The sequence below is a fragment of the Littorina saxatilis genome, unplaced genomic scaffold, assembly GCF_037325665.1.
Source record: "Littorina saxatilis isolate snail1 unplaced genomic scaffold, US_GU_Lsax_2.0 scaffold_488, whole genome shotgun sequence".
In the NCBI taxonomy this organism is placed as follows: domain Eukaryota; kingdom Metazoa; phylum Mollusca; class Gastropoda; order Littorinimorpha; family Littorinidae; genus Littorina; species Littorina saxatilis.
This window is the reverse complement of record NW_027127558.1, coordinates 15949-27064: the sequence shown is the minus strand read 5'-3', so window position 1 is coordinate 27064 and position 11116 is coordinate 15949. Positions and strand designations below refer to the sequence as shown.

At 41.3% G+C, this 11116-nt stretch overlaps 1 protein-coding gene across 1 annotated transcript; it reads right to left on the bottom strand.

Annotated features, from left to right (window-relative positions):
* Positions 1-6866: 6866 nt before the first annotated feature.
* Positions 6867-10455, bottom strand: LOC138955978 (uncharacterized). Its single transcript, XM_070327462.1, has 2 exons — positions 9176-10455; positions 6867-8849 (listed from the first exon to the last, which is right to left on the bottom strand). Exons 1-2 carry the CDS (start codon positions 9353-9355, stop codon positions 8388-8390), a joined length of 642 nt encoding a protein of 213 aa, XP_070183563.1. The 5' UTR covers positions 9356-10455; the 3' UTR covers positions 6867-8387.
* Between the last annotated feature and the right edge of the window lie 661 nt (positions 10456-11116).

Sequence of the window (11116 nt, the reverse complement as noted above, 5' to 3'; positions counted from 1 at the left end):
CCAGTTCCCTGCTCCTTCGTACCATGTCACAAACCTCTATTTATCCCTCACCCACGGTAGATTATTCCTTCTATAGGGCGAAGATAATTATGTAAAAAAAAAAATTAAAGGAGATCACTACTTATTCTATAAATCACAGTCTATAAATTAAGAATTGCAGTGTTTTGTATTGTGTGTGTGTAGCAGCAAAAGCGTGACAAAGAAGCTCCAGAACAGCGCCAAGCCGGAGGACGTTGACAATCTCCTGGGATCCATCTCCAGTTGTTTCACTGACATCAAGAACTGGATGACTGAGAACAAGTTGAAGCTGAACAGTGGAACACGACAGAAGATTGCTTCCCTCACTGTCACCGACCTCCAGCTGGATGACGCGACTGTTCCTTTCTCCCCTGCTGTCAAGAGCCTTGGCGTCTTTCTCGACTCCACACTCTCCATGCAGACACACATCTCCTTCATCATCAAGACCTGCTTTTTCCACCTACGACGCATCGCCTCCATCCGTCGCTACCTCACCCACGACGCCTGTGTCAAGCTGGTTGTCTCCCTCATCTTCAGTCGCCTGGACTACTGCAACTCCCTTTTGGCTGGCCTCCCCGCCTCATCCATCCATGGCCTACAACGAGTCCAGAACGCTGCTGCCAGGCTGACGTTGAGGAAGACGAAGCGAGACCACATCACCCCCCTACTTCGCTCCTTGCACTGGCTCCCTGTCAACACCAGAATCTCCTAGAAACTGTCCACTCTGGTCTACAAGTGTCTCGACGACTCTGCTCCCGAGTACCTTCAATCCTCCCTGGACCTGTACACCCAGCCCTCCGACCGTCCCCTTTGTTCTGCTGCTGACCCACTCCGCCTTCACATTCCTCGCTCGAAACTCGCATCTGCTGGTCAGCGTGCATTTCCCTCCGCGGGCCCCTCCGTCTGGAACTCCCTGCCGCTTGAGCTTCGCCAGAGCCCCTCTCTTGACGCGTTCAGGAGTAGGTTGAAGACTCAGTTCTTCCCGTAGCTGGCTGCGACTTTCATGTTCGACGTGATGTGTTGTGCCCCAAAAGACATTCTTGTGCTGTGCTCTGTGAGAGGTGTTTTCTTTGTGTTTAATATTATTTTGTTTGGACCTAGCTATTGATGTGTACATTGTTGTTTAAACAGTTGTTTGTTGTATGTTTATCAGGGTTTGCTAGTGTGTGATAGGGTTCGTGTCCGTCTGTAGATGTTAGTTTCTTTGTTAGTCCTGTGTTGACAACTCTTCGACAAGCGCTTAGAACTGTACCCACGGAATACGCGCTATATAAGCTTCATATTGATTGATTGATTGATTAAATCCTGTGTGACAATGAACTGGGAGGTGACCCCAGTGTACGTACTAACCATTGCAGCCAGCACTGTGGAATGCTGTCTTCTAGAAGTAGTTTTGAGTAGAAATTATGCTCGGAATGACAGATCTCTCTGAGGAGCTTGACACTATAATTTTTGGTCACATGTTTTTGCAATGTATGTCGAGCAACAAAAGCCGGGTAAACATTCCGGCGTGACAAAGAACTGGGTATGGAAACCCGCGTATCAAGTAACTATACTTACCAATTCAAGGTACTTGGTAGCCAACCTCTTTTAGTTATTAATGTGGCAATGCTCGGAGCGAGCTGTTTAAAAATACTACTCACCTAGCTTCGCATTTGTTACCCATCATCAAAAGCTGTGTATAAATTCCCGAGTTACAAGGAACTGGGAACGAAAGCCTGCGTACCCAGTCAACATGGTGAAACGCAGTGAACTGAACGCGAAATGCTTTTTGTTGTGGCTATACTCGGAGCAACAGATCTCTCTGACGAGTTTGAAACTATATCACTGGTCACAATTAACCCGTACGTTCAACACTCTCTTTTCACAGGTTTATCGTTGGAGGTAGGAGTAGAAAGTTGGGGGGGGGGGGGGGGGTTCTTCTCCTGCCGACGAATGTGCCTGTGTCATGCACCTCTCTCACCCTTCCAGTATGCGGCCCTCTATTACCGCTTCCAAGCCCACATTTTTGTTTTGTTTTCTTAAATTGTGTTGAAACCTCTCTCTCTCTCTCTCTCTCTCTCTCTCTCTCTCTCTCTCTCTCTCTCTCTCTCTCTCTCTCTCTCTCTCTCTCTCTCTCTCTTTCTCTCTCCCTCTATGTCTGTCTGTCTGTCTTTTGATTCCAAGAAGTATTAGATTTGGTCAATGTTCTTGATTTTACCTATTTGCAAGAACTAAATATTCAGCTGAAACAAGTTCTACCACAATAAAGATAACATAAAATAAATAATGAAATGCTGTCGCTAAAACTGAAAGAAAATGCGTTCGCATTAACTTTCTGAAAGACTGACAAAAAACGCAGCAAGAATAAATAGAACCAATCTCTCTAAGTGCTCACCAACATTTGTCTTTCACTAGAGTTGGATGATTTTAATCGAAGCCTAAAAAATCGTCCTGGGCAAGAACAGCGTCCGCTTACATTTGTCTTTGAACAGGGTTGAATGATTTTAATCAAAGCCTTTAAACTCGTCTCCGGGTTTTACGTAGTGTGCGCTTACATTTGTCTTTGAACAGAATAAAATGCTTTTAATTGAATCCCTCAAAATCGTCTTCGGGATTAAGAAAATATCTATAAAACATCCCGATCGTGAGGAAGTGACAATTTGCTTTCGGGAAGAGAAAGTATATATTTTAAGATCAAATTGAATGAAAAACTTTAAAAAAATAAGAAAACTGATAAAAAAAAAGATCAAAGAAAATGTCCGTCCAGAGCCGTGTCTTCGCAGCGTTCTCTGCTGGAGATCGTATACAGCGCATTGGCAGCCCCTGCATTTTTTTTAATTTTTAAAATTTTATATTTGACAGAATTAATCTGTTTTTGCGGTTCTTTGCTTCTTAATCAATTTCTCTGGGTTTTTAATTCACCACAGAGAAAGATGTGCAAGAATCAGGAACAAAATTAAACCAACACTCACTCACTCACACACACGCACGCACACGCACGCACACACGCACAGACACACACACACACACACGCACAGACACACACACACACACACACACACACACACACACACACACACACACACAGAAGGGGAGAGAGAGGGGGCGTTTCTAAATCACCGTAAAATGTGATTTACAATCTTCTTCTTCTTCTTCGTTCGTGGGCTGAAACTCCCACGTATTTACGTGTATGACCGTTTTTACCCCGCCATTTAGGCAGCCATACGCCGCTTTCGGAGGAAGCATGCTGGGTATTTTCGTGTTTCTATAACCCACCGAACTCTGACATGGATTACAGGATCTTTTCCGTGCGCACTTGGTCTTGTGCTTGCGTGTACACACGAAGGGGGATAAGCCACTAGCAGGTCTGCACATAAGTTGACCTGGGAGATCGGAAAAATCTCCACACTTAACCCACCAGGCGGCCGTGGCCGGGATTCGAACCCTCGACCTTCCGCTTTGGAGGCCGACGTCTTACCACCACGCCACAGCGCCCGTCGATTTACAATCAAAAACCTTTTTCCCGTCTTCCTCCCCTTTCCTTCTCCCACTTTTCTTCTGTTGTTTTTATTTTTTTATTTTTTTAAACGTTTTTTTTTTTCCTTTTTTTTCTTTTTTTCTCTCTCAAAAATTGTGTTACGTTTTTGTCCGTAAATTGGAAATTTTTCGCTCAACCGAGAGCACAGGGTTTGTAATCTGTCAACGTCACTATGGCTTAAAATGTCTAAGAGTTGGGGTGGTAACCTGCTGCTGGGTGAGCAAAGTGAGAATGTTAGTATAGAGGGAAAATGAGATAATGGCGTTTTGCGTTTGAATTAGCAAGAGTGTCAAAGAACCGTACGCAAAAGAAAGGCTTTTTTTTGGTATGAATGCTCGAGAAACAGACACAAGTCTAAAGGCTAAACAGAGAGGAAGAGGATAGGGGGGGGGGGCGGGATGGGGACCAAGCTGTGCACAGTGGAACCCCCCCCCCCCCCTTTAAGACTTCCTCAATGTAAGACCTCCCCCCTTTCAAGACTTTTTTTCTCTCATATTGTGACCCTCCACGACGGAATGAGTCGCATGTCACCTTTGCATGATTTTCATTTTTTTTCTCCATTTTCCTAAAGAGGTTTTTAAATGCTCTATCCAGTGGTGAAAACCGTTTTAGAAAAGAGCGAACACTCAGTTTGAGTTATAAGCCTGTGACTAAGGTGACCCTCACACTGTTACCAGACACTCCCCGGACTTAATATATTAAGCCTAGCGCAGAACCGCGCGAGGTGACATGCGACCCATTTCGTGGTGGAGGGTCACAATTATTTTCTGTTCATAACCTCTGCAAATTAACTTCCATTTTAAGACTCCCTCTTTTTTAAGACCTGATTTTCTTAGATTTGTGAAGGTCTTGAAAAGGGGGGGTCCCATTGTAATGTAAAGTGTATGTGTGTCTGGAATGGGTGGGTACATACGTGAGTGCTTACGTGCTAACCCCAGTTGCTCAATCCATGTTATACAAGAAAAATGTTCATTCAAAATGAACAGGCGTCCATGTTATTTTGACAAAATGAATATATTTTTGTTAAAGAAGCTGGCAAGCACACCCTTTCGAATATAGCGGAAGTAGTTTCGACCCTAAATGCTTAAGTACTTAGGCCTTAAACTTAAGTATGGGTTGATAGAATATTTTAATATAAGTGCAGTTTATTTTCAAAGTTTGGAGTCGTAGATCATTCTTTTCGGATGCAATGTGACTAGCATGTAACAGTGAAATTTGTTGTTTAATTCTGCAAGCAAATGTGTGTGCTGTTATTGCATTATTTACAAAAAACGCACAGAAAAAAACCACTATTTTCGACGACTCACTGCGGAGCAGAGCGTGCAATATACGCTCTGCTGCAGAGTTATCCCACGTGCGGTTAGATAGACACTCATACATGTAAGTACAGTTTATTTTCTAGGTTTGGTATCGTAGATAATTTTTTTCGAATGCAATGTGAAAAAGTTTGTTGTATAATTTTGCAAGTGAATATTTGTTTATTGGCTGCATGTTTGACAAAAACGTTGTAAAATAAACACTTTTTCGTTGCTTTTATTGTTTGCTTTGAAAGTTTGATTGCAGCCAAACGACTTGCTCTACGGGGCTGAAAAAGTGGAAGACACTTTGAGATATAAGGAATTGGATAGGCCATCATACAAGAAGGTGTAGAAATCTGCTTGCTGGCAGCTTTAAGTGTTACAGCGACATCAGAAAGCTCTAAAAGCTTTTTTTTTTTTTTTAAATGCATGATTTTCATAGTTTGTCACTTTAGACTATTTTTGTAATAATTAATTTGATCGGAAAAAAATAGTGTAATATACAAATAAGAAAATTTTTGAATCACATTTTTGCTATCCTTGATGAGAAGCGAGTTGAAATGTGCCTAAATAAAGTCACACCTTAACATTTTTTAGTTTTTGCCCACTAAGGCATTTGCAACATGAAATTTCAGTATTTTTTAAGTTTTTTTTCCCCCCAAAATGACATGTTTTAACAATTTGAAGTTTTTGTCTAAACATGAAGTGACATTCTAAGATTTGAAAGCTTTTTTTTTCTTTTTTTAATGCAACGTCATGAATAATATTTTCAATTTTTTGCATTAAAGAAGCTGGCAAGCACACCCTTTCGAATATAGCGGAAGTAGATTCGACCCTAAATGCTTAAGTACTTAGGCCTTAAACTGAAGTACGTGTTGACAGAATATTTTAATATAAGTGCAGTTTATATTTCAAAGTTTGGAGTCGTAGATCATTCTTTTTGGATGCAAAATGACTAACATGTATCACTATCACTTATCAGTGAAATTTGTTGTTTAATTCTGCAAGCAAATGTGTGTGCTGTTATTGCATTATTTGCAAAAAACGCACAGAAAAAACACTATTTTTGACGACTCACTGCAGTTATCCCAGGTGCGGTTAGATAGACGCGCATACATGTAAGTACAGTTTATTTTCTAGGTTTGGTATCGTAGATAATTTTTTTGGAATGCAATGTGACAAACATGTATTGATACAGTTTGTTGTATAATTTTGCAAGTGAATATGTGTTTATTGGCTGCATGTTTCACTAAAACGCAGTAAAATAAAAACTTTTTCGTTGCTTTTGTTGTTTCCTTTGATTGCAGCCAAATGACTTGCTCTAGGGGGCTGAAAATTAAGTGGAAGACACTTTGAGATATAAGGAATCGGATAGGCCATGACACGAGAAGGTGTAGAAATCTGCTTGCAGACAGCTTTAACATGACATCACATATTGATATATTTTTTAAGTTTTTGCATATTTATATTACCCCATTTTTGAGGTCACGTTTTAACTTTGGTTAAGTGTTTGCCCACAACTGACATTAGATTATATTTAAACATTTTACATTATTTTTCTAGCACATGTTCATGTTAGTCTGCGCCATCCATTTCTGTGAAAAATACCAGTGTTCAACATTGATGAAATCATGGACATGCGAGTTGGCACTGTCAAGAGAAACATTTGTAGTTTTAGTTTTGGAAACACGGCGTCGCTTTCGTCTGTCTTTCTGTGAAAAAGAGTGTTCAACATTGATGAAATCATGGACAGGCAGTCTTGATGAAACATTTACAGTTGCTTCAATAGCACAGGGATGTTGCTACAAATTCATACCTATAGGACAAATGTCCTGAGTTCTTCAGCATCAATAGGACATTTGACCGCTTTCAGAAAGTTTCATAGGACATTATGAATTTGCGCCAAACAGCTTATAACATTCCATGGAATTGTTCCAAAGTCATGCGCCCACACACACACGCACACACACACACCCATGCGCGCGCGCTGTAGAACACACACATAATATAGTAAATACATCAACACAGTGTGCGTATAATGTTGTATTTGTTTTGTTTCAAAAAAACCACAAAAAAGAAACCAACATGAACAACTTCAGAGCCGCTGGAGTTGTCTCCCGTACTCCTGTAGCATGCACTGATCTATTCTAAAAATAATCCACTATTTTTAGATCAGTGCGCTGCACCGAGACGGTTATAAATACCCAAACGGCGCATACCGCAAACGGTTCGGGAATTCCCGACAAAAGAAAAGATCCGCACGCGGCACTGGCAACTTCAGTGTCAGCAGAACACGAGAGCGTTCGGTCTTTTAGAAGATTTGTATCTTGAAATGAAAATTAACGAATATCGCGCTGTCCGAAGGAATGGAGTACATATCGGACAATGACCACGCTCAGGCTAAAACGATAGGACATCTGACCGACATGCGGCAATGCGAATCGGACATTTGGGGATTTTCATCAATAAATGTCCGATGTCCGACACCTAACGACATCCCTGATAGCATGTGCTCTTTGCGAAAAACAAAAATTGTGTTCAGGTTCAAGTCCAAGGTTGATGTCAACATCAGCACGAGCATGACAGTTGTCATCAGCATCAATTTCATTTTCAGCTGTTGCTGTGTGTATCATAGAAACATTTCCACATGAATGACTGGTGCGTGACTCAGGGAAATAAGCGTGTTCAAGTGAGATATGTTCCGAAATGTCCTCCATACTCAAGCCAGGAAAATAACTTTGTTCAAGTTCACAAACATCCTGTATGTTCAATTCAGTGTAAGTACTATTTGCATGTAGAAAAGCTTCTTCCATGTTCCGCCCATTGTTAAACACAGACATACTTTCCTGTTCAACAAAAATGTCTGACAAAGAATTAGGCTGTTGTGGGTTCAATTCAATCCCAACATTGTCACTGTCAGTGGCACATTTCCCTTTCATGTTCAAAGGAGTCTTAGATGAAGTGGTACATTTGCGCTGATTTGTTTTTTCTTTTTGATCTCTGTCAGTGTCACTAATACTAATAGTACTAGCAGTACTGACTGGATTTGAAGTACAAAAATCTGTTGGCATACTGGAATGACCTGGTTTGAATGAACCAAGCTTGTTCTGTCCACATTGACTAGCAGAAGTTTGGATAGAACTTGAAGAAAAATGAACAGGTGTTAATTGGTTAAGCATTGATAATGTGTTTCTAGAAAAACAGTCAAATCTGCAAAAGAATCAAATGACATCAAAACAGCAGCACCACCTGAAGAATGATCGCCATTTCTGTTTCTTTCATGGGAATCAAACAAATAAAAACACTGACTATCCAGGTTACCGTGAATGGCAATGGTCGATTCCTGAAATGTTGCAAGGATGTAGTTTGACACAGCAAAAGCCTGATGCAATCCCTCTTCTAGATTAGTCAAATGAAAGCCTTGGTCACTGACAACATTAGCAGGCAAGTAAGCGGGGTTAGTGTGTCCATTAATCATGTCGAAAAAATATTCTATTTCAACAGCATGTCCAACAACAGTTGTTGGCAAATGTTCGTGACCGATGTAACCATCAATGCCGACCCTCACCTTCATCATCACTGTCTCTTCTTGCTGTGCTAGCAGTAGAGCCACTATGACTACTGTCGTCGTCACTGTCAACATTTGCAGAGTCGCTGCTGTCACCATCATTAGCTGCACACTCTGCGTCACCATCTTCGTCACTGTTGTCACCGTTGTCAAAGTCCGGGTCGCCATGTGCATTGGCATCATGCACAGCTTGAACAGCTGCCTGCAAGACATTTGCAGTCACCTCTCTGTGTGCACCACCCACCTTCTTGGAGATACGCCGATAGGTGTTGTGCGACAATCCTGGAATCGACATGATGGCAGAGAACTTCCGAAGAGCTGCCTCGCCACATCCTAACTCGTTGAAGCACATGACAATGGAGTTGTTGACGTCAAACCCCATAGTAATGTTGTTGCTCCCATCAAGTCGGCTACATGAATGCTGCTGCTTCGTGAAGGTGCAATCCTGGTAAATACAAAAACAACAAATTAGATTAGTAACAACAAAAAAGCTAGAGAGCAAGAGAGAGTTTGAGAGAGAGAGAAAGAGAGAGTGGGAGAGAAAAAGAGCACTGATAATAATCACTAATATATTTCCTTTGTAATACTATTATCATCAGGGCTTACAGCTTTCAGATTATGTAGTTTTTTTCCCCACACTGACAGTGACAACTGAAACTCAATCAGAAAAATTCCAAGAGAGAGAGACTCAGTTTGGGAGAGCTGGTAATAACTAACAAGGCAAAATAATACAATACAAAAAAATAGTAATTATAAAATGAGTTTACATACCTCACAAGCCAGTCTTATTTCTCTTGAATATCCCATCTTGTCACCAAAGCACACCGACAGGGTCCCACCACACTCGCCACAAGCGACCGCCGAAAACAGAGACTTCAAATTTTTCAACTCAATGAAGCACCGCTCTTTGTCACTGTCCGTTTCGTCAGCTGCAGCAACGTAGTCTTTCATAACATCCAGTTTTCGTCTGGCAGTACACGGTTGTTCAGCTGGTAAAGGTTGTCATCAGCAAGCGATCGTCATCGTGTTCTCGTCAGCATTTTTCGCTTGCCAGCGAGCCTTGGCTGCTTCTTTGCACTGCTGCTTGCGTGAACGTTTTCCCCGATTAAGCGGAGTCCTGTCTGGCACTAAATCTTGCAAATCTTGAGCGTTTGTATCCATGTTTTCCGATATTTTCGATGAACTTCGGACAGCAATGACCAATTTCCAAAATGCCGGAAGTTGGCGTAGCGAAGTGAAAGTTGGTCACGTGACCGATCTAGGCCAATCACAAGCTCTCGTGTGACGCGTTCCTCTTTATATGGAAGTTAGCGTGCTGGCCAGTTCATTCACAGAGAGAATGACAGCGGGAAAGGGGAGAGAATGCTGAATCCCACGGTATGTGTCACGTCATGTCGGAACGGGGTTGGGAGAATTTGGCGTAACTAACAGTCAAACAAATGCATTTTTGGCATTTCAACACACAATGAAAATAAATTCTTGACACAGTTGGTTTTGAAACACCTTTATTTTGCATAATATAAGTGTTTTATGTGAAAAACATCGGTTGAACCTGAATTAGAAAGGATTATTTGGTATACATATGTCAAAATCTCAAAACTGACCACTTGAACACACAACACGATTTTTGACTTCAGACGTGTGTAGCCCCTGGCCTTAAAAGAATCCTTTGCATGGCCTCGGCGTATGGGCAGTAGCTCTAAACGTAAACTATGGCAACAACAACAATTCGGGGACGCCTAGAATCACACAATAATGTATCTGGAGTTTTTGCAGGCGATGTCTCAAAAAAAAAAAAAAGTAGAGGCTCCAAGACGGCTCCGTGTCCGACGCGGGTACTATGCACGCACAACAGCCCGAAACTCCGTCGATAGAGATTTATCACCCCTGGCCCAGGTGATGTCTCTATCGACGAAGTTTCGGTTTGATAGTAGTAAGGGCAGTAACTCAAGACGTAAATGTGGCAGTGTCCCATAGGCAATCGCAGAGTTATCCTGTACATAGGCAACACTTACTTGATCCCAATTACTAGGCGTCCTCGGGGACGCCTAGAAATAGCTTCCAACGAAAGACAGAACGCTAGAGATAGCACCAAATCATGTGTCTTGTGGGCTGCTTAGAAGGAACGCTTTTATAACCGCTTCTAATTTATCGTCGTCGATAGTTTCTTCAGAGCCCGCACAGAATGGAGAATACTGCCCTCTTAAACATTTATTTGAATTAACAAAGAAACGAAAGTTATTGCATTTAATATATTTTATAAAGAGTATTTTGAAAGAGTTTTGATTATTTGATCACGTGGGGTTTTTTCTTATTAAAACAAAAACAAACACAGAAACATATACTTTCCTGTAAAAAAAAAAAAGTATGATTACAATTATTTTGTTATGAATTAAGCTTGATTTATTTTCGGTTAATTAGAAGTGTTGTGTCTCATTATTACATATATCTTTGTTGTCGTGTTTATTGCAATTTTTTATATATTTTATTCATGTAAGCCTAGGGGTTTTTTGAAATAAATATTGACTTGACTTGACTCTCTGCGGGTTCAATGGCTTTACCACAAAGCACCTAACACAATGGCTTTACCACAAAGCACTTAACACAATGGCTTTACCACAAAGCACCTAACACAATGGCTTTACCACAAAGCACCTAACACAATGGCTTTACCACAAAGCACCTAACACAATGGCTTTACCACAAAGCACC

What these genes read in the sequence shown, in the direction of transcription:
- LOC138955978 (XM_070327462.1), bottom strand. Translation starts at nt 9,355, where the DNA reads ATGAAAGACTACGTTGCTGCAGCTGACGAAACGGACAGTGACAAAGAG. An exon ending in AAATAAGACTGGCTTGTGAG is followed by an intron (nt 8,850 to 9,175) that starts GTATGTAAACTC and finishes TGTATTTACCAG; the next exon opens with GATTGCACCTTCACGAAGCA.